Raw genomic sequence first — 27,789 nt, forward strand, 5'->3', positions numbered from 1 at the left:
CAGTACAGCTGCTGGTTGAGGGCACCATCCTGTCGTTAAAATAGAAGCACCTCTTTCTTACAGCTGCTGGGCCCTTAGGTGGCCAGATCTGATGGAGCCATCAGCATCATAGACACCTAAATTAGAGGACCACATCCACTTTGATAAACTCATATAACCATACTAGAATTTGAGGAAGCAGAAATACCATTCACACAGAAGGTCCTACACCTGGTTGCAATGAAAGAGTAAAAGCACAGCCATGGTTTCACAATGGACAGGGCCTCAAAAGTCCCATGCCTGGTGCTCTGACGTAGCTTTGACCTGTCCTGCAGCAGAAAGCGGTTTTCTTTTGGATTCAGATCAATGCAAATTATCTCCTTATTGGTGGAAGTGGGCAAATTAGGAGTCAGATTAAGCCCCAAGCACAGTATGAAAATGTAACAGCCAACTACTCTGAGGGTCACACATCTGGAAGATGTCCAAACCTCAGGGAGTGGAGAATGCAAGGATCCTTGTGGGAGGGGACCACATCCAGCCCATGGATGCCCATGGTGGCTAGGTTTTGTTTATTTTGTTTTTTCCATGCACTCTCTGAGTTCATGCAGAAGCCACCTTCAGCTCTATATTGGTTTCCTATTCTCCTAAAGCTGCCAGGCTGTTGTGAAGTTTCTACCCTGAGGTCAGGCTGGTGGAAAGCTGAGAGGCAAAGGGGAGCAGAGAGGAAGTCTCCCACCAGACCAAGAGGGAGGGGGGAAAGGGAGATCTTGTTACAGGTCAATACAGCTGAAATAGTACTTAATGTTTTTTGCAGCTTGGTTTATTGTGAGTCTCTTGAGTTGTGGCTGGATCGAGATTGGGAAGGCAGGACCAGGTGGGCTAGCCCACTGCAGAAAGATCATTTCACCTGGCTGTATAAGACAGATGGCTGCGGTTTGGTGGAGCTTTGCAACATGTGACCAGAGACGATGAGGGCAATGAAGTGTCCTGAGAATGTGCAGTGCCTGAGGGCACCGCAGAGCATGACCTAGAGAGGATACAATGGGGCATGACTTGATCAGAAATCACTTTTCCAACCCCAAAACCAGCTCAGCCACAACAGGGGACCTCATCCTACCCAGCATCCTTCAGGATCAACCATGACTAGCTCAGCCTTGTGAAGGGAAGGTTTCCAGAGCACTCTTTTGCAAGCTCTGTTGGCAGGGGAAGTGGGTAAGTTGGGTACTCCTTAGGGAGATGGCAAGTGCAATAAGCACAGGAAAAATTTAAGAAACAGGAAGAAAGGCGAGGGGGATCAGATACATCCCACAACTTTCCCGCGCCTTCCCCATATTATGCTATTCCCAATGTCATATTATGCTCTCTTTATAAGAACAGGTAGTGGTAGGACAAGGAGGCATGGCTTTAAACTGAAAGAAGGTAGATTTAGATGAGATGTGAGGAAGAAGTTCTTCCCTGTGAGGGTGGTGAGGCCCTGGCACAGGTTGCCCAGAGAAGCTGTGGCTGCCCCATCCCTGGCAGTGTTCAAGGCCAGGTTGGATGGGGCTTGGAGCAACCTGGTCTGGTGGAAGGTGTCCCTGCCCATGGCACAGGGTTGGAACTGGATGAGCTTTAAGGTCCCAACTCAAACTATTCTATGATTTTTTTCCCAGGATTTATCCCAGCAGGGCATGGGATGGGGTGGGGGTAGGGCAACTTTCAAGGTCACCAGTTTTGAAACTGATGTTCCATAACCTTGACTCTGTACTGTAAGTGTTACAGTATTTTGCTGATAATCTCAGCCCCTGGCATCATAGATATTGAGGTTTTGTCCAAGGTTTTCTTCAGCTTTTTCTCAGCTTTTCTTTTTTTCAGTGCACATGTGTCAGCAGGTGAAACAGTGAAGGATTACTGCAGGAGTCAAATCAGAAGATTTGGTTAAAGTATCAAACTTTTTAAACTAGGGTCTCATGATGTGGCAAGGGTATATTTTTGCAAGATGGGTTGCTTCCTCCAGAAGATCTGTGGATGACCATTGATGCTCAGTCTATCTTCAGGGTGGATTTATAAGACAAATCAGGTAGACCTCCTGCTGTGGCAGGATGGTCTAGTAAGTAGTGTGCTGTCCTGAGACTATGGTGGCCCAGGTTGTGTCCATGGCTTGGCCATGCATGACCTTTGTGGTCTTCTGTGAATTATTTAAATTGCCATCCATCTCAGCTCCAAAGAGAGGTTTCTCAGACCATGGAGGTGGTTGTTTCAGCTGGTAGATGACTCAATATTTTGTTACCTGGAGGACCTTTCCTGATTCAGCATTGTGGTTTCCACCAAGCTGGGACCTCCCTTGTGCTAGGAGATGAATGAGACCTGGAATTGCCTTTAGAGAGTTGTGGTGGGTTTTTTTTCTCCTCCTGGGTAAATTCAAGTCTCACCATTTCTGAGGATGAACGCTCCTGGGAGCTAGCAAGCATTAGCTGCCCTCCAAGGGCCTTCTCTATGCAGCCTTTTGAAGAACCTCAACCTTTTGCTTCTGAGGCTTTTCCCAAGGACCTAAGCCCCATCCAAAAAAATCACATTCCCTGAAGGCTCCCCATCATGACACAGGGTAAGATTTGTGGCATCTATCTATGCAAGCAGGCACAGCAGCATGCATGCCTGCATGCATGTGTATGTCTTGGCAGTTCTGACTCAATATCCTTTCAAAAAGAGGCCCTGTGGTTAATCAGAGGAACTAACCACAGCCTCTGAAAACGTCCTGCCAGCCAGTCAGCAGGCCCTTCCCAAGACCATTGCTGCTACAACGGTGTCATTGTCTGATGGGAACGTAGATCTTTCTGGTTAAATTTCTGAATGGGTCTCAGGGACACTTTTGTTCAGCTGGACATAGTAATACCTCACAACTAATTAACTACAAAGAATCCTAAACCTGGAGTAGGTTTTTTTTATTTGATTTTAAATTTTCACCATTTTCCAGTTCAACAAGGATCCCTGCTTGGCAGTGGGAAGGGCTTAGAAGGGAAGGAGGTTTTTTTTCCCCTGAAGCTCTCAAATCTGCTTACAGTGGCTTTCTAGTGCCTGCTGCTTGCACAGATATCTAGATATATATATATAAATACACAAATACGCACTAGGTTAATATTGCCAAGTGCACCACTCTACCAATGGAAACCGCAAAGAAACATTCACATATCTGGGGATTCTGATGTAATAGGGCTGAGGTTTCACATTCCAGGACAGCGTTTCCAGCTTCAAATAAAAATCAGAGCTGTCATTCACAGCTCAGCTTTACTAATGTTATTGTAACCCAGTGGGTGGGGTGAGGGAGAAGCGGGAGGAGGGAGAGGAAGAGGAAGCAAAGGGAAAGATGCTGAATTTGTTGGTTTCTTTGGGGTTTATTTCTAATTTCAGACGATGAAAGGCAGTACAAGCTAGGATGGTGGCAGATGTTTTAACCCTCTTCAGGCAGATATTCAGTAATCCCTGAGTTAAGCTGTATGCCCAAGCACAGGATGAAGAAAACCATCTCAGTATTTAATGGAAACCTTAGGGTTTCTAAGACCAACTCTAAAATAAAAGGGGGCCAAGAGAACTAAACCCTGCTACGGGATTAATTACTATAAGCTCTCCTGTGACAGGACCATTTCCAATGGGGCTTTGGCAAGCTAAAGTTGTGTCTGGTTTGGATAACTGCAGTCACTGGCTGCTTCTGATTTAAAAAAAAAGATTAAAGCAGGTGATCTCATATCCCACAGCCAAAACATGTCCTCTCCATGTTTTCTGTGGTGGGTTGATACACTCCCCCAGCATGGACATCGGTCATTCAGCAATGGTATGGCATAGCCTTATGACTAAATTTCAAATTTCCATAAAAAAATCACAGGTCAGTGGGCATTTTGTTCAACCAAAAGTTGCCAAGTGATCTCTGGATTTGGCTGACAGTTTGTAAAGCGCTTTGGGTTCCTTTGGGATGAAAATGCTGCAAAACTCCCAGGCATGGGATTAACCCAACTCCATCAGTTGTCCCTTGCAAAAATCCTGTCTCCCCACAGTCATTAGGAAAAATGAATACTGCTTTTAAAGATGATCTTGCATGAAAAGGTGACAAGACATACGATTGCCAAAGGTTACCCAGACTCCGAGCTGTACACCCCTAGCAAGTATGATAGCCTGAATCTCTGTGCTGCTACCATGGTTGTGTTACGATGCAGTGGGACGCGTTCTAATGTGACGCTATTTTTTCCATCATTTGTACTGCAGGAGGTCTTTGATCGCCTCTATTTGATTTATACTGTTGGATACTCCATCTCTCTGGGATCCCTCACAGTTGCTGTCCTTATCCTGGGATACTTCAGGTAGGCGGCTCTGTTTCTACCTAAGTGAGTTCTCACTAGAATGGAAAAGCCTCAGGCTTTCCTAAAAGATAAAACTGGGGTGGCCTGTGCTTCTTCAGTAAGCCACAAGAGGTTGCATCTGTGCTTCGAGCTGTGTTAGTGGCACATAGGTCAAACTTCTTGGGGGATGGTGGGTGGCATGTCTGAACTTCTTCCTTTTGCCTGCAATTGAGTTTTCTAGACCCTCTCTGCTGCAAAGGCAAAGAGAGGCAACTTCAGGAAGAGGCGTGTCTCACTTGGAAGAGTGTCTGGGGTTTTCTGTCTGTATTACCCCTTCAGATGACTGGCTTAGATTTAGATGGCTAATGTTTAGATAACTAAGGTTTCATAAGGGAAATTCCACTCTAAACCTCAATATTCATGGATAGACCAGTTGAATGGGACCCCATCTAAAAATGACCGCTCATCCTCCTAACTCTGATTGTCTGCCATCCCTTTCCATCACCCCTGCCAGGTGATGTAGACCCCTAGATACATCTTGAACTCACACCACACTTTCCTCAAGCCTGGTTGCTGCATCTTCTTGCTGCCACAGAGACCATGGGATGTAATGAATGAAAGGAGTCGCTCATGGCTAGAAGTTTGTCCTTTGGAAAACCTTACCTGATGAGCTGCAGATAGAGCGGGTGCTGACCCTTGATCCCCCAAGTCCCAGATTTGCTTCCCTTCCGTGGCTGGCAGTATCTTCTCCTAGCAGACAGCAGGACCCAGACAACAGCTGTGAAGAGAAATTCTCCACACAGCAAACGACCACGTGGTGTCTTCAGATAGATAGACTCAGTAGCTCCCATCATGAAAGCTCAAGCTAAGCCCCAGACACATACCAGTGGGAATAAAATGTGTGGCCTTTGGCACTAAAAGTGCTCAGGCATCTCTGTGAACAAATGGAGGTCAAGGGGATTTACTTGTATAGCAGAGCATCCCAGCACCTGAATCTGTGACACACTAGAGCCAAAGGGGACTGCAGATCCCTCCTGGAGACACTTCATGTGATGTAGTCCCAGAATCCATTCCTGCCACCACCCTTCTGTCCTCTCCACCCATTCCCTTCTGTTTCATTTCCCACTGGACAGTGGCAGGTTGTTCAAATATTTAATGTTCATGTATGGGAGAGTACTCCTAGTTTCAGGAGACATACTCTGTCTTTATTCATGTAGTCAGGGTTCTCCATTTACAGCCCAGACTACGTGTGCAACTGTGCTAAAATGTCTTTGTCCCAGGGATCAAAGCAACAGCAGGGATCATAGCAGATTTTATTCCAGGTAACACATAATCCAGAAACTCAGTGATCACCTTTCAAATGCAGGGAACAAAGCCCATCTTCTTTTTTACTTTGACTTTTTATTTCCATTTTTGGAGCTGGCGATTTAAGTGGGTATGAATTTATTCCTGCATGGTAAGCCAGGCAACTGAGCTATAGAGCACAGAAGGGGACTTCAACAGGTCAGTCAATTATTTCTTCTCCTCAAAGGCGTGACCACTGTTTCTAAAACACACCTCATAAATACAAGCCTAACCCATTCATTTCTTACCACCCGGCTTTTCCCCGAAAAGGATCTTAAAGCGCTTTACAATCAGCATTTGGGGTCATTGCTGCCATTGCTGGGGTGGAGCCCAGAAACTGTTCAACATGACCAAGCAAAGGATAGCATCTCTAACTGAAACAAGAAAGCAGCCGAGCACCCTATAGTAACTGTTATAGTTGCTACTAAATTTGGAGTGGGCACAAAGACTAGCAGTTTACAAGAACCTCTGGAAGGTTTTTAGTGACCACGGGAGCTCTAGCCTTTGTAGTTCATTTCCTCTATGCAAAGTGCAGATAAATGTGAAGTTTTCAAATGCAGGGTTTGACTCTGAGAAGGGTGTATCTGTTGGAGGGATGGATTTAACAGTGAAAGGGACACACACAGGCTACACACTTTAGTATCGGTGACCACTGTGCATGTATCCTGCCTTCTGTCTATACATCTTGCAAAATGACTGCATGTCTGATGCACACTCATTGCACGTACACTGAGCACCAGGGACATGCCTGCCATGCACACACTGCACAGCTATTGTTGGCTCACTGAAAACACATTGCACACCAGATGTACATTCCCTGGATGTACCCTGCATACTGGATGCATGCTAACTGCACATACCCTACGCATCAGCTGCGCATCTACTGCATTTGTCCTGATGTTCACCAGATGTGCCAGCACTGCACACGTGCTTTATACAGATGCACCTCTCACTGCTTCCAGGTGCATGCACACTGCACACACACTGCACTCCAGATTTGCATACACTGACTATGGACTGTGTACCACATACCTTCCTGCAGCTGCATGTGCACTGTACACACACCATCCTCCAGATGTAGACTCAATGCCCGCACTGCCCGCTGCATGCATGTTCACTACCCATGCCTGACACAGGCAAAATTCAGCCCCATTTCTCTGCAAGATTTCACAGCCAGAAATAAAGGAGTTTAAATGAGTACAGGCACAGCATTGTCCTAATGCAAAGTCAGCAGCAGTGTGCCGCAGCCAAAACCCTGGAGATATTAATTCATTTACCAACCCCATGGGTGAACTGTGAGCACAGGGTAGCAGTGGCACTAGCAGTGCTTCCCATGGTAGCACAGTGCTGATGAGAGGAGCTGGGGCTCTTCAGAAGCACAGGTGACCCCTGAGACAGTCCAACAGGTGGTCTAAAATACTCCAATCCTTCTCTGTCTCCTCCTCCAGACGTTTGCACTGCACTAGAAACTACATCCACATGCACCTGTTTGTCTCCTTCATGCTGAGAGCCGTGAGCATCTTTGTGAAGGACGCAGTCTTGTACTCTGGGTCAGCTTTGGAGGAGATGGAAAGGATCTCAGAGGAAGACCTGAAATCCATTACTGAAGCACCTCCAGCAGATAAATCACAGTTTGTGAGTATCACCGGAGCAGACTGTTTGCCAGGCTTCGTGCCTGTGTCCTCTCTGTTGAACACCTGGCCACTTTCATGTGGACTTTCCATGCTACTGAGGGACACCAGCTCCCCCTCTTTCCCTCACTCTCCATAGCCTCTCTCCATCCCTTCCCACTCCCTCTCAAAGAAGGGTGGTGTTACCCCACTGTGCCAGAAGGACAGGAGAGCCCTGAGTTGCAGTCAGGGTTTTCCTCTCATGAAAGCAAAGGATTCCAGGTCACTGTGGAGTGAGAGGTCAGCTTATGAACCTATTAAAGATTAGTATGTCCTGGGAGTCTCTACCAGGTCTCCTATCTTGCTGCTTAGGTCTGTTCGGAAAACACCTTGACACTGTGGTTGAAATAGCCTTGGAGGACCAGTCACCAAAGCCTACAGCAGCCACCTAGTGTCTTCACAGTCATTGAGGGAAGACAGGCATCCCTGAAGGACCCTGTCTTGGATGGTCACAACAGGATGGGATAACTCACCTTCAGCATGGTGCCCATATCTCTGAGGAGGGATTCGTACTTCCAAGTGATGTGACTTGCATCAGGTCACCCAGACCAAGGCTACAGCCCTTTCCTCCCTAACATAGACAAGAGACACAGGGAAAAGATGAAACACGGCTGCCTTTGAAAGTGTGTGTGACCCTCACCACTGGGATTGGGAAAGAGTAGGATGAGGTTAACATCTCCATAAGTGCCTTGTACTGCTACACCTCCCAACTCACCTGCTATTGAACACATGATGTCAAGCTGAGGGGAAGCTTTCTTCTCAGTTGATCATCTCTTCTGTTCTTGCACTGATTTTTCCCCAGTGTGAAAGCCCCGGAACAGAATTTTCTGATTTTTTTCCTTTCTCCATCTTGTTTTCCATCCCATTTTTGTAAATTATGGTTTTATGCAGAACAAGAATTTTACACTGTATGCCTCACGTAACCATGTCTTTCTGTGGTCATTGCAGGTAGGCTGTAAAGTAGCGGTTACCTTCTTCCTTTACTTCCTGGCAACCAATTACTACTGGATTCTGGTGGAAGGGCTCTATCTCCACAGCCTCATCTTCATGGCATTTTTCTCAGAGAAGAAATATCTTTGGGGATTCACATTATTTGGCTGGGGTAAGTTATGGCTTCTCCTTACAGCTGATCTGTAAGAAGCTTGTTGGAGGTGTCTTTGAAGCAGATAGCACATATACATAAATATAAGAGAGAGGAGAGAGACAGGGTAAGCACCAGAGACACAATGACTCTTGCAAGGACAGGTTAGCTCTCTTGTGAAACCATTATCATTTCTGAATTATCATATTTAAACCGTGGCACTTCCAGGATTTCTGGAAGGATCAGCCCAAACTTGGAGTGACAACATACCTTGCCATTCTTCCAGGGCAGCAAATGTCTGCATGTGACAGCTGATTGTAGTGCACCTTCTTAGTTATCCCCATCTCTGCCAAGTGCCTCCTGCTGAGAAACGGGCACTGGGCTGGAGGGGCAGAAAGTTGCATGAGGCTGTGAGCATCTGCTCCCAGTGGCAGACCTAAGCTCTGATTTCCTGCTTCATATCTCAGTTGCTTTAAAAACCTCCTGAGGTTTCATGAGTGTTGGAACACCAGGAGAAACCTGCAATCTGTGGGGAAGACTTTTCTTTTTCCTTTTCTTCTAACCTGGGCATCTTTTCCCTGGAGTAAGGAAACAGGAGCAGGATGTGGGTGCAGGGAGGATGCTCATTAGCAAAATACTTTGTGGGCACACATATCTCAGAATGTGCTTTCTGTTCACTTCTGGCATTAGCCTTGGCTTGCAAGGAGTTATGAGGTGCTGGTAAGCTGCGGACAATATAACAACCGCCCACAGTTGTCTGAAGTGTGTGGACTATAAGGGATAACAGGAAGCATATTACGAAATCCTTGAGGATATAACTAAAAATAATGGGGTGTAAGCCTACAAAGGACTTTACAGCAGGAAAGAACTGTTCAGAGGTGTCTATGGTTATCTCTAAACTGTATGGCATAGGACCACTTCCCCAAAAAAGACCAAAATGTACTTGGCCACATCCTGACTGCATTTTAGGGCAAGATTAATGTGTGCACCACACCATCCACATTCCAGAACATGATTTCTTCTGGAAGAAAACCATTCTCTAACAGTGGAGTTCTGAGCAAACCAGTTAGTGCAGAACTGAGTTTAAGGAGAACTGGAGGGTTTTGCTTTGGGAGAGCAAGCAAAGGATTCAGTAACACAGGGCAGTCTAGCCTGCAGGACTCTCTTCAGCTTTTCTCTTTCCAAAGTGTCATATGGGCAAGAAGGGGACCAGAAGCTCCTTACTAACCTCACGTTCAGCTGGTGTATAGGTCAAAAACTGATGGTGCTGTCATATGATAAAGATGGGAGGTGTAAATATGAGTCCCAAAGTGGACATCCATTTCTCAGGCAAAGTCTAGTCCCAACCAGTTGGTAGGTACCCGTAGAGTACTGAAGCACAAGAGGGCCACAGAGAGCCTCAGAGGGTGCAATGAAGGCTGAATAGATTGGGATTTAAAATCCCTATCTTCACAATTTCTGTAGAAATCTGGGGGCGTGAAGTATATGGATGGTGGAAACCCCTTGCCACCTTGGGAGCTGAAATAGACAATCTTTCCAGGTCACATCCAACACAAACCATTCTATGATTCTGTGTGTGATTCTGTGAAATATTTTGGAGACCGGGCGTTTCTTACTGCAGTCGCAGAGAGGACTTTAGATGTCACCTCTTTTTTTAAAACAAATGAACAAAAAACAAATCCAGAAAAACCCCAAACTCACCCTCTTCCAAACCTTCAAGGTACATAAAATTTGCTTCTCAGAAAATGGCATTAAACTATACAGAGCAGACATAAAAAAAAGCAATTCCCTAGAGCAAATTCTGGAAAAAAGGGAAACAGCTGGAAAATAATGCCATATGTTTAACAAGAAAAACCAATTTGATGGTACTCATAATGCAGCCAAAGGAAAACAGTGTAACAGGCATGGTTTTCTCTCATTAATTCTTCCAGCCACTGCCAGAGTATAATTGTTTTATCAGAGCAACCACAAAGCTGAAGTCACACCTGTCACAACACCAATCATCCATGTGCTCCCAAAAGTCTGAGGCTGCTCAGTTTAAATTCCTCTGGAATGAGAACATAGGATTCCTACAGTTGCATTCAGTTTTGCTTTGTTTTGATTAGCATGATAATGTACACACACACACACACACACATGTATTGTTTTGATAGGTTCTGGGCACTTAAAAGGGTAACCCAATCCAAGACCCACTGGAGAAAGTGGAAGAACTCCAGTTCCCTGCAGTGGGCACTGGATCCTGCCCGTACCACAGAATGAATAACATGGAATCAGTGATAAATAATGATAACCTTCCACATAGGTACAGAAAAGACAAGTTTGCCCCAAAAGCTCTGATTTGTTTGTTTGTTTGTTGCATAACAATAAACAGTGGTGCCTGGAAATTTCCAAGATGGGAGCAAGGAGCAAAAATCACCCTACAACATCTTATTTCCAGACTACTGAAGAAACCAGAACATATAGTTACCCTTTGATGTCACACCCAAAGATTTCTGTTGAGTCTTTTCCATCCACATCCTCACTAGCACAAGGGAGAACAGCTCCTTGAAAGTCTGCAGCACCCTTCTTGCAAGGGAGACACTGATGACAGAAAGGAGCTTGTTCCTTGCCAGCATCCAGTAAAAATAAATAAATAATGATATTATGGGCAACAATAAATTCCCCAGCAGACTTCAAGCTCCCTGCAGCTGTTTTATGAAGGAAGTCTAAGAAGCATGACCAATAGCTAGAAAACCCAAGCTGATTCCACTGGCATTTTTCCTTCACACCGTGTTAATTCACTGCCACTGGCTGGACTGCACTGGCTTGCAGCTATGGTGCAAATGAGGATTGCAGGAAGACCTGAAAAGACAGATATATCGATGTGGTACTGTTAGAGGTGCTCAGGTCCCAAACCCCCATGATAGTGAACCCTGAATGTTTATCTAAGCAGAAATCATCCTTGACTGAAAGGATTCATACCTAACAGGATAAGAGGCAAAAGACAATATTATAAGCTCTATTTAATATTAAGAAACTGTGACACAGGGAAGCAGAAAAAACACATGCATTGTTCCTCAGAGAGGTTTTCAAATAGCAGGGGACTGAGACCAGATTTTTGTAGACCTACATAAGGTCTTTATTCATAAGCTTTCTTCTAGCAGTTGCTTTGCAGCCACCTCCCTTACTCACAGCTTTGACACAAGCACATTAAGCCACTTTTCCAGCTGCTAGCAGACATGTACACCAGAAAAGCAACAAAGCAAAGCAAGGGGTTGGAATGGCCACCAGACTTTGCCTAGCTTGAGGTTTGCACATTTTCCATCTGCTGGGGAGATACCTGACTTTATAGCACCTGCATTGTACACACTGTGTGTATTGACTGGAAATGCACAGCGCATACAATGTGGATTCTGTAGAAGTCACGCACAGCATCACCGCCCGGTGGGGTTCATCCTGTGTCACACTGGTCGTGCACATGGGGTACATAAGTGCAAGGGGGAGAACACACGCATCCATCCACACCTGCATCTGTGTGTTCACAGCCACCGAGGAGATCACAGGGTTTTTGGTGACTTGCTTTCCCTTCTCTGGTGAGGTGGCCAGATACATTTAAACATGAATTACTTTCCTGCTCACAGAGCTGCAACCTCTCAGTTTTCTTGCTGTTTCCAGATATCCTTGGATGTCTGGCTTTGAGGACTTCAGTCCTGATTTGGGGGTTAATGGTTCTCCCATCAATGAGTGCTATGAGTGTTCAGCAGGAGGGACTGTCAATCTTGGGGCAGCAGAGACCAGAACTCTCAAATGAAGACAGGAGAAAGTCAGTTGTCACCCTCTGAAAGTAAAAGACGTGCCGGAGGCAAAGCTAAACATTCTGAATCTTCATGTTGAAAGACTAGCTTACCATAGTGGAAGAATTAGATCTAGAAATCACCTGACATCCCAAGCACTCCATGATATGTTGATGTAGAAAGAATCTAAACATGAGGCAGAGGAAAAGGAGAGGATTCATACCATTTTTTGTGAATTAAAAATCCTTCATGATTGTTAACACTGCAAAAGAAGAACGATGTAAGAGACACAGAAAGACAAACGTAGCAATAAAACCGGTGCCAGGAATTCACTTGGTGTGTTTTGCAGAAAATATCAAGGATCCTTTTCCTAAGCTTGCCTGAGCGAAATGACGCAGCAGCACACAGGGAATTTTTTGAGGAGTAAACCAACAATAAACCCACACATAGGGATTTTTTTAGGAGTAATTATTTTCTTCTGTATATTTTATTGTCGCTAGGAACCTTGAACACAGCACAGGATTAGTACGAATGGGGACAGTATCTCTTCTGAAGTGCAGGACAGGTCAGAGAGGAACGAGCACATGTCAAACACATCCAAATCTCTGAAACAGTCTTTCAAACTTAGAGCTTCACAATAGTGGGTGAACACCTACTGTCTTGCAGGCAGGCAGCAGGCATGTCAGCCTCTCAACACAGCCAGTTTCTCAGTTGATATAAACTGGAATACCATCAGTGATATCAGCACAGTTACATGCACTTAAGCCTTTGATATCTCAGCCACTAGTCTGGAGCATGCACGTATTTTTCATAGATAGGAGATTAACAGTGAGGAGGAAACAGACAGTGTTTGTTACAATAAATCATCACCCTCCCCAGGCCCTAGGCTTCATCACGCTCATGGGTTCCCAGTGCAATAGGTTAAGTATTTTCTTTCCAATGCCAGCCATTGCAGGGGATTGTAGAGAAGGGTACATTCCTTATAAATGTATCTTTGTAGGCAGCAGAGCTGCAGTGGTCCTGAGTGAGGCTCTGTGTTTAATTATTTATGCTTTCTTATATTACCATGGCATTTAAAGTTTGAACCAAGATAACGGCCCCGTTGTCCATGTGTGTATGAGGCAGGCATCCCTGCTCCACACCCCAGCTCAGGAAAGCGCTCGTGGTCAGGAAAGCCTTTAAGCACCCTAATGAGACTTAAGTGCATGCTGAAAGTTAAGCGTGTGCTTATGCATGCCGAGCCCCAACGAGCTTAGACTGTGAACAGCATATTTACAGTCATCAGTGATAAATGTCGCCTTTATTTATTTTTTATTTTTTTTCTCACCTGAAAGGGGCTATTCTTCTTGAATTTGTGGAAGCTACTGTGGATCTGATCCTGCCTTGTAAGGGAAGCCAGTAGGGGACTCAGTTGTACAAATAAAGCAGAACTGGACCCTAAAAAAATAAATAGAAGGTTGCATTTGGTTATTGGTGATTCTTCACCTTGTCACAGGGAAAAGATGAAGCCCAGTGTAACTGTGCTGAAATAAGGATGGTTCATTTGGGAGTGAAACTTTGACTAGAATATTCTGCAAGCATTACTCTAAATTCTAGCATTTATCTGCTTCATGCAGCAAGTCTCTCACTCTTAATAAGCTTCTAATCCATCCAGCCCTGCGCTGGGAGAAACAGTCTGAGCTTGACTCCAGATACACCTTTCTTTGATGTCAGGGGAAGGGAATAAAAACCTTGGGAAAGGTGTGCTGCATTAAACCCTTCTCTGCTTCAAATGGAATGAGTGGGCTAGAGCAGGTATCAGTTACCCAGGTGCAAGCACTGCAGGTTGTGTATCTATAAAGTAGCATTAGAGAAAGGCACGGGACATGATGATTTATCCTGTCAAGTCCACCACTATCCCAGGTGAGACCACATGGCTATCTCCCAAACACAGACCAGGAGGTAGCTTAAGCCTGAACCACTCCTGGGATTTTGGAAAACTGTTTCAAAAGCCAGGAGAGTTCAGTGGGGTGGACATGTCCAGACTATGACATTTGCCTTCCAGAAAATGTTCCCTGCCACTGTTTGGTTTACCATTTGGCCTACAGAAGAGACATGACACCAAGATCAAGTATTCCTGGTCTAATTATGCTTAAATATTTAAAATTGATTCTTCCACCTTCCTCTATCCCACTCCACCTGGGCTTATGCTAATGGACCCCTCCAGTCCCCCTTCTCACCCCGTTTGACCTGTGTTTTTTTGCAGGACTCCCGGCTGTATTTGTTACAGCATGGGCCAGCGTGAGAGCCACTCTAGCCGACACAGAGTAAGTTGCATTGTGTTTTCTTTTCTCTCTTTTACAAGTGTTTTTGTGTTTTCTTTCTCCCTCTTCTCTGGCAAAGCCAGAAGAGATTCCTACCATGAAGTTAACAAACTTCTGTGGGTAAGTGTGGCAGGGAAGGACAAAGTGGGTGCAACTTTCCCAGCTTTCCTTTCATTTTACAGAATGTGATAAATGTGAACACTTGCAGCTGTTATCCCTGGGGCTAAAGCCTACTGCTTTACAGCTAGGCAGGGACAGGACAGGGATCATTAAAATCCTGAATGAATGGGAATGAAGTTGAGAGATAACAGGCTCAGCGCTGTGTTTATGAGGTGGGGAAGCTGTAACTCCTCCCTGCAGGAGGTATGGATGCCAGCATGTCCTTAAGTTTAAAAAGCATTTGTACAAATTCATGGAAGATAAATTTCTCTATAAACCTTAGTTACTCTGTAATGCTCTGGCTCAGGAAGCCATCCTGAACAGCAAATTGTTGGAAGAAAAATCTAGAAAAACATTACTACCTGCTTAGGTGGAACTGCTGTTCCACCCTAAATATCAGCTTCTGGGTGCTGTCAGAAACAACATACAGATCAGCTGCTTCTTTAGTTCTACACATGCACCCTCATGGCTTCATATTCTTACAGTGCTGAATGAAGGTTCCAAGCATTCAACCCTCAAACCCCCAAACAATCACATTTTCTCCCCATGATGCACAGGCTTGACCACACAACAGGTTTCACCAGCCCATGATCCGCCAGCAAAAGTGTGGGGTCCCCAGGTTGCTTTTCAAATGGCTTTCCCTAGGAGGACACTGGTTTCCAAATGGGATATCAGCTTCAGGCTTGGAAGGATGGAGTAGCACAGCTACCGAGGTCTGACACATCTGCATTGGCACAGGCTTATCCTCGTCTTTCAGTCAGCACTGGTGGTTTCTCTGCCCCTGCCTCTCGCTTTCCTTGAATAGCTGCCTGGGCAGTATTTGGCCAGTGAAATAAAAACTGCAGCTGCCCTGTGGGGGCTGTCTGGCTCAGATAAAGAAAAGCCTGTGGCACTCCTCTCTCTGTGGTTGGAGAGAATTCAGAGTAATTAACACTGAGTGACCTTATTTAATAGCTGCTGGAAACTCCTGGGAGGAAATAGTGTTCAGCCCCTTCTTGGCAGACGGAATAGCCCAATATCCATGCCACCAACAGTTTGCCCTTCCAGTCTTCTCTTGGATAAGGGCTAAAAATGAAAAGGAGATAAAGGCTTTTGTGAGGCATGGCTGGGTCTCATTGCAAGAGCAGGGCTGAAGAAAATCCAGAAACTGAATGTAGAACCACAATGTTGTCCCCACCACCGTGTCTTCAGACAGGACCCATGCAACATGGTGCAGGTTTATTTCAAGGGGTAATATTTGGCCATTTCAGCCTCTTGTTTTCATGAAGACTGTAGTTTTTTATAGTTAAGAAGGTGAAGAAGTGGAAAAGGGTGGGTTCCTGCCCAGAAGCAGGAATAAGTCTTTATGTCTGTGAAAAGACCTGTTCCACCATCTGGAGAGCATAACTTTAAATGTGTCTAGTAGTGATTTCTGTTTTGTATATTATAACAGCAGGAGAAGGGCCTAATTTCAAAGCCATGATAACTGAAGGCAGGGATAGAGCTAAGTCCTTCCACCACATCAGGCTTTGGAGGAACCCATTCTTTCAGGGTGGATTTATCCAACAGGACCCTTGACTCTATTGCTCTTTGTAACCAATGGTTTCCTGATGGGATGTCAATCTTTTCTCAGGTGTTGGGACTTGAGTGCTGGCAATTTAAAATGGATTATTCAGGTGCCCATCCTGGCAGCTATCGTGGTGAGTAATGGGTGATTGCAAGGGAAGAGTTGAGCCAGACTTCCCTACTCTAATCACCCTGTTAACACAGCTCCTGCCTTAATACTATGGAGTCTCTATATATCCAGTTTAAGGGATTTATATTCGACCTGCCTCTAAGCTTGATGGCTGCATACTGCAGAGGGCTTATGAGCAACTTCAAGTTTTGCTTAAGGGAGAAGAATGACACAGGAGTAAGATGCTAAAATCATTGGTTAAACACATATTCAAGCCAATATTCCCAACCCATGTGATACAGGGGGAACCCCTCAGGGTTCGTAGCATGTTCTCAGCAGGAATCTCCAGTGGGAAGAACTGGAATTTGAGTTCCATAACTAGACCAAACCTTTTCGCCAGTCATGCTTCAGTGTCATCAGATTGTCTCAGACAATCTTTCTGAACTGATAAAGCTTTGGAAAACTCAAAGGCAGGGATGGAAATTAAACCATCCCAGCTATGATTGGACACGGTGATAATCACTGATGGAGGATTACTTCAGCCCCCACCCAACAACCACAGGGAACAGAAAGGATGTAAGTAACATTACCCAGAAAAAGGACTGAGCTCTCACAAGCTGAAGAACTCATTATAAGATGCAATTATCTGCACAAAGGTAATTTGATGGGTAGTGTGTGTTTACAAGAGCAGGGCCCTAATTAGCTAGAGAACCTGCTTTCATAGTTTCCTTTAAATACCTTTTCTTCCCCCTCAGTCTCTATGGTTCTCCATTACTCTATCTTCTGATGGTTACATGAGAGCATGCAGAAAAGCTTGTCCACTCCCACACATCCTAGGTCTCTTTACATTCATCCATGAATCTCTCTACAGTTTTCAGAGGGTTTTGCATCAAGCTGTATATAATCCCTTACAATTCACACATCAGGAAGCCTTAGAAGATGATCAGTGTGGGTGAGAGAAAAATCAGACCATCTGCATACAAACAGCAGGAAAGTTTCTGAGATGAATGTGATCAAACATGTGATTAAGTGAGCTGCTTTGGAGTTGGGGGCCTTTTTTCTTCACCAGAATTTCCTTTTGGTGGAAATTCTCTACCTGGCTGTAGCAAATCGTTCTGCATCTTGGAAGAAAAAATCACCAAGCCCACATTGTAGTCACTAGAAATGAAATAGTAGGATGGAGAACGAAGTTCAGATAGTTCAACTAGATGAATGCCAGCAACCCCATTGCATTTAATTTAAAGCTCAATTAGCAGAGGAGAAAGAGCTCAATTAAGGCTTGTCCTTGTAAAAACAATGTTTCTCCAGGAGGCTCTGCTGTGCTTGTACCCTGGCTATTTGCAAATGCAGCTATTTATCATGCAAAAATATTCTGTGGGTTGTTTCTGTTTAATTTCTGTGGGTTCATATTGTTCACTTGGCTGCCTTTTCAATTCCCACACTAGCTTGTCATATGTTGCTGGACTAACTTCGGCATTTTCTGGATGTAGTGCAGAGAATTTGGAGGCTGAGGGGCTTAAAATCCATCCATTCTGCTGGTAGCTTTGATGTTATTCAGTAGTCTGGATTTCTTTTGAAACTTAGCACTTTTCAGGAAGTCAGAGGAGTTTCCCTCTTGACTGTGATACAGTTGGACATCTTCAATTTAGCCAACAAACACAGAACAAAATCCCACTTTTGAGCTTCTGAAGCTAGAAAAACTCATATGAGAAACAAAGCCTGCCTTTTTTTTCTTTTCTTTCCCTTTCAGATTAATTTCCAATGAAAATTAATTAAATGCCCCCAGCTGTATGCTTCTCTGCCTGTCAGTCTATCCATCTCTCCCTTATAGCTTTTGTGCCAATCAGTAAATTTCAACCAAAAAGTACGAAGGGAATGGGGTTGCATGGCTGTTAAATTCCCACAAACCTCATGAAAACAGTTGAGTAGATATGGGAGAGAAATTCTACTAATGCCCCTTCAAGGGAATGGGTGTAGTACAACCTTACCTCCTTTTTAACACAGAGGAGAGCTGTTCAAAATGAACTTGCACCTCGTTAAAGGAGAAGGAATCCAGCCACAGAAGACAAAGCCATAGCAAACCAGGCCATGTTCACTCAGTGGCTCAGGGAACTACTTGTTTTAATAGTGAGGATAATTAAACGTTGGAACGACTTAGCAATGGTTGTGGTAGGATCTCCGTCATGGAAACACTGAAACCCAGATCTGCTATAACTCAAACAAAAATTAATACAAGGAGGTCTTATGGACTGCATTTTGCAGGAGATCAGACTAGAAGTTCACAATGGTCCCTTCTGGCATAAAACTATGAGCCTGTGTGTGGCATGGCAAGTTGTTTCCCTGAAATGCCACTATACTGGCATCTGAGAAGTCAAATGACTGCTGCAAGCTTCAAAAGAAACCCATAGGCATCAGCATTAGCCCAGCAATACGGATCAGCCCAGTGGACAGTTACACAATGGTTCTATTTATGGCCTTCCATAGTCCCAAAAACAGGATAGTCTGTGACAGCAGCAGATGTAAACCCAGCCCTAGTGAAACCAATCTCTGAAGAGCTCCAAAAAGCTGAGATTCCCTCAAACATGTTCTCATTTCCCCCCTCTGGTAAGCGGCAGTGTAGCCATAAAATGGTGCCATTGCCTTTTGCAGCACAGGTCACCATGAGCATGTTCCTGTAGGACTGGATTAGCTCAGTTGAGCAGCTGGCCACAAGATGGGCTCATAAAGGTGGCTCCCTGAGTAGGAAATAGGCATTACTTACTGTCCTTATCTAGTCCATACTAAACACTCCTCCAGAGGAACAGTTAGCAGTGTACCTAGAACAGAAGTTTTACACTTCTGTCACCTTTCTGCATTCTTGATCTGTTGTGTCTAGTTAGGGATACTCTATGTCTTTGTCATGGTGCAGTTTGCTTACTCTTCTTTCCTTTTACACAAGAAAATATGAAAAGGCATCTTACTAATGTTTCTTTCACCAGAGGGTATCTAATTCTTGGGTGGGCTGCAAGAGACAAATGTAACTGTGTTTCAGTCTGCTCCTTAGACACCAAGCTATGTTTGAGAGATTTACAAGGCTATGAAAATGACCCATATTTCTGCATGGAGTTTTTAAAAAAGATGATGTGAAAAATACTGACAGTTGTCTGTAGTCCAGGCCTCAAAATGCCTGATAAGCACTGCCTTATATACTGATATCCAGTTATCAGGTGTCTGCCAGGCTAGCTAGCCCAGATGTAGGTGTACCCATGTGAGATGGCCACACCTTGTCAGAGACAGCTATTCCCTTCTCTCTCTCAACCATTCCGGTTGAACACAGCTGACTAGATCCCATCAAACCCTTTGGGTTCTTCCCTGGGGAGCTCATCCTTTCCACAGGACAAGCTTCCCCAGAAGGAGCTTTTCACACAGCATGATCGAGTCACTGCCACAGCCCCTTGACTCACCTTGGGGAAAGTATTGCCTGAACAGCATTACCATTGACTGCATCTTTATTAACAGTTATCCTTTCTTTGTTGTGTTCTTTTCCCTACCTCTTCCAGGTAAATTTTATTCTTTTTATCAATATTATCAGAGTCCTAGCAACCAAGCTACGAGAGACAAATGCAGGGAGGTGTGATTCAAGACAACAGTACAGGTGAGTCACATACCCCTTCCATGTTTGGGGAGACGTCAAAGTCTTTGTTTCACCCCTTGGCTAGAGAAGGAGCCTAGGGTGTCTAGTTAAGAGTGTCTACACTGTAGACACCTAAACTAAGGTGAAACATATGCTGTCTTCCAAGTCCGGTAATGCAGAATGAATCAACAGCAGTTCAAACATCTCCTAAACCTTTCAAATCCAACCTGGGGGACCTGCCTTGTAGTTTAAAGAAATGAATTCAGTCTCCAGCCAATTCGGCCTTGAAACAAAAGTTCAAAAATAAAAGCATTGCGCTTGCTGTTGGAGTCCCTAAAACTTGTATCAGTTTATTTATTTTTTTCATTTCTCTCCTGTGCTTTGTAAAACTCGGTCTCTTTGTTAAATCTGCATTTCAGCAGATGTTCCAGTGCCTTTGCTGAAAGGAAGAAAGGATTCCTGACTCTTTGCTGGAAACCTGGCATATCCCTGCTTGTTTTATTTTCCTTTGTTCTGCCAGCTCTTCTCTCTTGATAATTTAGGATATTTGTAGCATGGTCAAAACTGGACAGAAAAAGCAGATTGTTGAGACACCTTGGCTGTTTGTTTGCTCCCAAGACTTCTTGTAATCTCCTGAGCTTGACTGACCAGCATGACCAGCAAAGGCGGGGAGTGGGGGCAGAAGGATTTGGGATGCAAACCATGAGCTCATTGCTACCATCTCACTCTCCAAACACAAGACGTTTCATTTGAAGCAGGAATGAGATTTGGCAGGAAAACACCTCTCTATTTTGCTTTGCTGCCCTGTCAGGGCTCTGATTTATCTATTTGTTTATTTCCTCCTGGCTGAAGCTTGCTATTAATTATGGTTTGGATGCAACCTTCTCCTTTTAATATGATAATTCCCTCAGTGGTTTCCAGTTGCTGGACAGAGGAGGTACCAGGTCTTTCTGGTAATGATGTCTGCCCTTCTCAGTCATTGCCTGCACTTGGTGACTTGCTGTAACTCTTGGCAGAATGTTTAATCCTTCAATTAATATCACTTCCAGGCAAGGCTGGTTCCCTCAGGAGCAAATGCAGCCAAGTACTCAGGGTTGCACTGTACCTCCCCCCAGTCCCTAGCACACGTCCTCTGCTGAGGTGGAGCTGCTTCTTTAAAAAGGGGCTTTCTAAGTGAGATGGCAGTCCAGAGCACCTCCTGAGAGTGTTCACCATGCTCACCCTGTAGTGCACTGTCTTCTCCCCCTTGATATCTAGAGGAATTCTGCCCCTAGATGCACTTCCCTCCCCACCAGCCCTGCTCTTTACAGGAGGCGCGAACCCAGGGTGGACCTCTGTGTCTTCCCTCAATAAACAGGCTCAATCACAGAATCACAAAGTGGTTGAGGTTCGAAGATACCTCTGGAGGTCATCCAGCCAAAGCCTCCCTGCTCCAGCATTGTCAGTTACTGTAGGTTGTAGAGGACCATGTCTAGTTGTCATAAGCTGAAGCAGACCATCCTTTAGAGACAAACTGACTTTAGGGAAAACAACTAAAAGAGTGTAAATTTAGACTGAGTATAAAGGAAGTTCTTCCCTGTGAGGGTGGTGAGGCCCTGACACAGGTTGCCCAGAGAAGCTGTGGCTACCCCATCCCTGGCAGTGTTCAAGGCCAGGTTGGATGGGGCTTGGAGCAATCTGGTCTAGTGGAAGGTGCCCCTGCCCATGGCAGGGGGTTGGAACTGGATGAGCTTTAAGGTCCCTTCCAACCCAAACCACTCCATGATTCTATGATGACAAGGGGATTTAGTGCCAGTCAGAGTCTGAGTGCTGGAAGCAGCAGCACAAATTTCTTTCTAGTCACCTTTCCACCCTGTACCCACGATCCTGAGCCAAAGACAGGGATAGTCTGAGGCTGAAAAAGACATCTCAGAGTCTTAACCTCCAGTACATATAGCGTCACATGGTGACATGTATGTGCAGAAGGTTAGACTAGCACATCAACACATGCCTGAGGGTGGACTGGGTTGTGTCACATGCCATAAGAGAAGTAACAGTTTGAAACAGCAGGGGAGCACAGTGCCTGTGTAAATGTAAGATATCCAAACCTTGTCAAGGGGACATGTAAGCAGATATGAAATTACATTCAGCTTGTGCCCAAGGTATGAGGTGGACAAGTTTGACTGGGAGGTTTACTCCACCCACTAATCTCCTCTGTGTCTTTCTCTCTTCTTATTGCTATAGGAAGCTGCTGAAATCTACCCTCGTCCTTATGCCTCTATTTGGCGTTCACTATATTGTTTTCATGGCTATGCCATACACAGATGTGTCAGGGATTCTTTGGCAAGTTCAAATGCACTATGAAATGCTGTTCAACTCTTTCCAGGTACTGTAACTGTTAAAGTATGGGGAAGAACTGAAAGAATTTCAGTGGGGTGGGAAGAGAAATGAAAGTGTAAGGTTGTCTTTGGAAGCAGGGCTGTTTTTACAATACACCAGATTTCATTCACAAGGTGATTTGACAGTATTTTAGCATCAGCTATGTTTTATATTTGCTAAACACAACATATAAAGGCTCAGTGTGTTCAACAAAAAAATGTTCCTGCTGAAAGATAACTTGCCCCACAGAATAAATCCCTTTAAATCCAGGTTAGACGTAAGCTGGTAGAGATCCACAGAGACATGTTGTTTCAAATTAGCTTCCATTTTGCTTGTCCCAAAGTTGTCTTTCAGTCCTGTGAATGGATTCCTCAGTTTTAGGTTTGAGCAAAAGGCAGGTTCAGTTACAGGACTGGTCCTATACAAGACACAGCAGCAAGAATACGTAACCCTCTACAAGCAAAGCAGTCTTTGATTGTTACTGCACACCTTTCCCTGAGAGATTAACTTCTGGTTCATATGCTACTACCTATCGTCGTGGTTGACCAGTGTGGATGATGACATGTGGAGAGCGGGTCTGGCCAGGTTATGGTTTAGAGTAACTGCAAGAGATCGGGAGCAAGCTTACATTCATGTGCTTCCACAGTCCCTGTTGGGTGTAGATAGGATGAAACAGTAGGTTACCTCAACAAAACCTGGGTAAGTGATTGGCCAACAAAAAGATGTGGATGGTTTGCTCACATCTGAATTCCTTTGCTGATCCCATTAAGCCCACTCTGCTTCACACACAGGCTACCCCACTTACAGCCAGAGCTGGAAAAGCCCTATCAGAACCACCTTCCACTCTGACATCCTGCAGCAAGATGAACTACATGTAAAACACTAGAAATGTTTATATAATAGTTTGTAAACATGTCCAATGAGGTAGATGCCACCAAATTCCCAGGCACCCATCAGCATCTTGGAACCTCTGCAATAGATCTGGGGGTGAAAATAGTCCCATGCCTAAGCCATGACCCAGAGGCCTTATATAGTCTATCTACTTTGTCAATAGTCTGAAGGAAAATGTCTGTGTTGATCTGTCTCTCATGTGCTATGGAACAATGCAAGGTTTCTTACACATATTACATACTGCATACTATGGATGTCATTGATTTCAGAGGAACACAGGGATACTGGGCAGTGTCATCAGAAATGAAATATTCACATGCAGCAAGATTAACATTAGTATGTTGTTTCTTCTTCCTTCTAGGGATTTTTTGTTGCCATCATATACTGTTTTTGCAATGGAGAGGTATGTCACCAGCTTCTTAATTATTTCTCTCCTTTGTTACATTAGTTTCACACACATATGGTAAGGCAGATGCACACCAGCATATCCTCACTTATTTTAGAGATACGTTGTTTTGCTCTCAGTGAAAGATCTATCAGTGCACACCGAAAGTTCATATCCTTGGTTTTGACATATAAGATACCCAGGTCAATATGTCACCAATAAATAACCTACTGGAAGTAGCTAATGGAGGGGAAAAAATGTGGTTTTTCTTTTCCTAGCATAAGTGCTGTTTAGTGTTGCTTAATTTGAGATCTGTGGCAGGAAGAGAAGTGGATCAATAGAGTAGCTGCCTAATCAGCAAGCTCTTTTGATTGTCCAGGCTTTTCTGACCTTTTTTCTTTTTCCAAAGTGATAATGCTTTAATGTCTTTTTTTTTTCACTAACTCCCTCTGTTCCTGCTAACTAAGAAACTAGATGGTCAGTGGCTGTACACTGAGAAAGAACAGAATGTGGTCCAGCATAAGGTTGGTTTGGCCTGAGTGTATGGATTTTAAGGCTAAATGCAACTACAAATACGCTGCTTAAGTTTTACAGAAAAAAACTAAGATAAAATACATAGCATAAGGGGAGCTGATCATGTCCCTTAACCCTGGGAGAGAGTTAACGCATATTTCAGTTAGATGTTTTCAGCTATCCAAGCTTTCCAATGTCAAATATTTCATTTGGAAAGGGCAGATTTAATGCGAATTTAGTGTTCCTTCCAATTTCACTCCCCACAATGTTTCTCACCCATGCTGTCTGAGGATACTACCTCCTCCTGCTCCCCTCTGCTCCTACTTACGCTTTTTTTCCCCTCTTTGCTTCTCAGGTCCAAGCAGAAATAAAGAAGTCATGGAGCAGGTGGACATTAGCACTTGACTTTAAAAGGAAAGCACGAAGTGGGAGCACAACCTACAGTTATGGACCAATGGTTTCCCACACCAGCATCACAAATGTAGCCACAAGAGGAGCACTTGCCCTCCATCTCAATACAAGACTTATACCAGGGACCCTCAATGGACACCGGAATTTGCCAGGTTATGTAAAAAATGGCTCCATTTCTGAAAACTCCATGCCTTCTTCTGGACCAGAGCAGTACAACAAAGATGAGGAGTACCTGAATGGCTCTGGGCTTTACGATGGAGACAGACCTACAGTACTTGTTGAAGAAGAAAGAGAGACAGTGATGTAAAGACAGAAAGAGACAAAAGAAGCAAAAGGATGAAAAAGGTTCCTGGAGAGCATTTAGTAGGAAAAAGAGTATCAGGCCGCGCATTGGATGCCAAGGGTTTCCATACAGTTTCTCTGTTCTGTGGAACGAGAAGTTAAGTTATATGGGAAAAAAAATGTGAGCCACCAATGTGGCCAGCTGTTGATCACATACATATTCTCAAGTGATCTAAGTCTCTCTGGTGTTAACAGAAGCAGGGCTATCTAGATCCACAGCCTTGCTACTGTTGAACAACTGAGATACTGGGAGTTTATGAAGGAGAGTTGTATAGCATCAATGTGGTCCTTGGACCTCTTGGAGAGTGTGGGCAGCTGAGGAGGACAGAACTCTCACCCAGTAAAACAAGAGTCTTGCAGGGAGTGTACAGTGCCATCTTCTCGTGAGGATACAAGCCACGCTGAGCATCAGTGTCTTCAGTTTGGTTTGCTGTTTCCCTATAAAGTCTGCCTGGTAACACACACAACACTGATCGAGACGGTCATAGCTGCCCATCCTTTCAGATAAGCACTCAATGCAGGCAGCTTAGTACCACTGGTCACATGTTCTTCACTTCAGCAATATCACTCCTTGGCAAAATGCTCCTCTGGGGTGAGCAGGGCTAACAGCTCATGGCTGCTGAATGCAGACAACGCTGTTCTCCTCTCCCTGACCTGCGTCCCAGTAGCAAGCCAGAAATCAGTGCAGTTTCAGGATGGAAAATGTGCTTGTCAGAATGTGTTACATTTTTGTTCTTCCAGATGTAGCAAAGAGAGGGGCCCACCAAGTGTGTTGAGGCAGGGTGGGGAATTTGCAGTTCTTGGGTATATGTGCCTATGTGTGTGTGGCTAAAATCAGTTGAGAGGGTAGCTAACTCAGCCCTCCCGTTTTGTGGGTGCTCATGGAAACAGGCTTCAGTCAGTTTTTAAACCTCTAAATTGCTTCTTGTTCCGCCCTCTGAATTTCCTGTTCCTTACTAGCCAAAACCCTCATTAGGAGAAAAACTCCATCAACAGTCTGCCTGTGTCACCCAGCAGCACAAGCTGCTGGATACAGCCAGACAAACCTAAGCTCATGAGATCCAAAGGCAATATTTGCTGGATAAAAGCACAGGAATTGCTCATGGATGGTTACCTTTGAACATCTTCTAAACTTTCCTATTCTTTGCATTTTGATCACACACACATGTATGTGTACCAGGTCAGAATCTTAGCTGATGTTAACAAGTCTAACTTCAACCAGATAAGAAAATGCTTGCTCAGATGAGGAAATGTTATTGCAGTTACCTCTGAAAGGTACCTGCACAAGGAAATGCCTTCTTCTTACAGGAGACAAAGGCCAGGAAGATTTTCAGTTTCCCTTGCCGGTGATTCTTGCAGGGTGTACCAAAAGGTTGCTCTCTGATACAGATCATCTTCAGCAGCGATTAAGAGGTGAAGAGGTACAATCCCTGTTGGCCAATCATGTGTTGTGTTGGGGCTGCCACACCAGCAGATCATCTAGCGAAGGGTCTCTGACATTTTCCAAGCATGATACAAGATTGCCCAGAAGTGGGAAGTCAGGAACAGTGACCAAACTTCCTGTTGCAGTACGTGCTTCCCCAAAGGAAGGACTCTTGCTGAGCCAGCCTGGATCCTCAATTCAGCCCCTGTCATAACACCACTATTTGCTTGTTTCAGTCTAAGAGTCAGCTCCTCATGATGCTCTTTTTTTTTTTTTTTCTTATTTTTTTTCCTCTTGGCAAGTTTCTGGTAACTGAAATATTTCAACCGCACCTGACTGTTACTCAAATGGAATAGGAAAGAGGTATTGGGCAAGTTTGCAGAAATCCTCTGGGACATAGGTGGGGCCAATGGGTTAATCTACCTTCTATCCTGATGCTTTAGGTACTGCTGCTGAGTCACATCAACCAGAACTTCTGAGATGCACCCAGTCAATGCAACCAGCTGGTCTTCTGAGAGCAAATTACTGACATCCCAAAACTCTGAGGGAGGACAGGAAGAGAAGTGGGACCTTGACTCTGTATCCCACATCTTTAAACAACCTCTCAGGTTAGAGCCTGATCCAAACCCCAGTAAAGTCAAGGAGAAAACCTCTTCCCTTCAATATCTGAGTTTTGGATTCAGACGTGGTAGGGTATGTGGTAGATGAGAGGCAGTCCTCTGTCAGGCACTGAAACTCTAGCTACAGACATACATGAGAAGGTCTTTAAAAGCCAATATTTGTCTGTGACATTCTATTTGTGTCATTAAAGTAGGATCAAATATTATCAAAAACATTTTACACCAAATGGCAGCTATTTAAATGTAAGGTTTTCAAAGAATAATCATTCATGCCAACAATTATCGTTGTTGTTGTTATTCCTATAACAATACTAGCAATAGTATTACAGAGAAGTTAAGTAATCTTGCAAGAGAAGTCTACGCTAGTGAAAGTGTGGCATGAGGAGCTAACCAGCTCGGCAGAAATCTGGGTCTAGGTCAGCCCAGCTATGCTCACTGCTTGCTTTTTTCCCACAGATGCTGGTACAGCTTCTGGAGGCAATCAGAGGGGGCAGAAGTTATTAACAGTTGGCTGTCAGAGTGTGTACAGCTGCGTTATTTAGCATCCCATGTGGCTGAATCAGCAATGAGAGAGAACACTGAATATGCTGGCTCTGGCTTTCCAAATTTCCAGAAGTACATTGTGCTTAAATCCTGCCAAGGAGATGGAATGACCCTCCGGATTTTTTTCACTTAAAGAGATTTCCTAGTATCATTTCATTGCTGGAACAAAGGGGGGGGGGGGGAACAAAGCCAAACCAGAAACCCCCCCACCAGTGACTCACTATTTGCTTGTATTTGGTGTTTAGAATTCAATATTAATAACATGTTTAGTAATCACTTAGCAAAATTCAGTGAATTAGCAAAAGCCATAAAATTATTTATTAACAAATACAACACCCCTCTTAGAATGGAGCCCTCATTGAAATGCATTTGTCACTCGTTAGGATAAATGTCTGAGAAATGTTCTTAAATGGAGAT

General features: G+C 44.4%; 1 protein-coding gene across 3 annotated transcripts in view; it reads left to right on the forward strand.

Annotated features, from left to right (window-relative positions):
- Positions 1-27,543, forward strand: part of PTH1R (parathyroid hormone 1 receptor) — a 111,675-nt gene extending 84,132 nt beyond the window's left edge. For all 3 annotated transcript variants that reach the window (XM_061365787.1, XM_061365795.1, XM_061365805.1), the window contains 9 exons: positions 4,216-4,310; positions 7,082-7,268; positions 8,252-8,405; positions 14,403-14,463; positions 16,232-16,298; positions 19,813-19,907; positions 22,110-22,251; positions 23,497-23,538; positions 24,389-27,543. In XM_061365787.1, the coding sequence (XP_061221771.1) occupies positions 4,216-4,310; positions 7,082-7,268; positions 8,252-8,405; positions 14,403-14,463; positions 16,232-16,298; positions 19,813-19,907; positions 22,110-22,251; positions 23,497-23,538; positions 24,389-24,751 (1,206 nt within the window). In that variant the 3' untranslated portion in view covers positions 24,752-27,543. The remainder of the gene's footprint in view (positions 1-4,215; positions 4,311-7,081; positions 7,269-8,251; positions 8,406-14,402; positions 14,464-16,231; positions 16,299-19,812; positions 19,908-22,109; positions 22,252-23,496; positions 23,539-24,388) is intronic.
- Positions 27,544-27,789: the final 246 nt, after the last annotated feature.

This window comes from Neopsephotus bourkii, unplaced genomic scaffold, assembly GCF_033783945.1.
Source record: "Neopsephotus bourkii isolate Nb327-2 ecotype Australia unplaced genomic scaffold, CSIRO-AGI_Nbou_v1 NB_122, whole genome shotgun sequence".
In the NCBI taxonomy this organism is placed as follows: Eukaryota; Metazoa; Chordata; class Aves; order Psittaciformes; family Psittacidae; genus Neopsephotus; species Neopsephotus bourkii.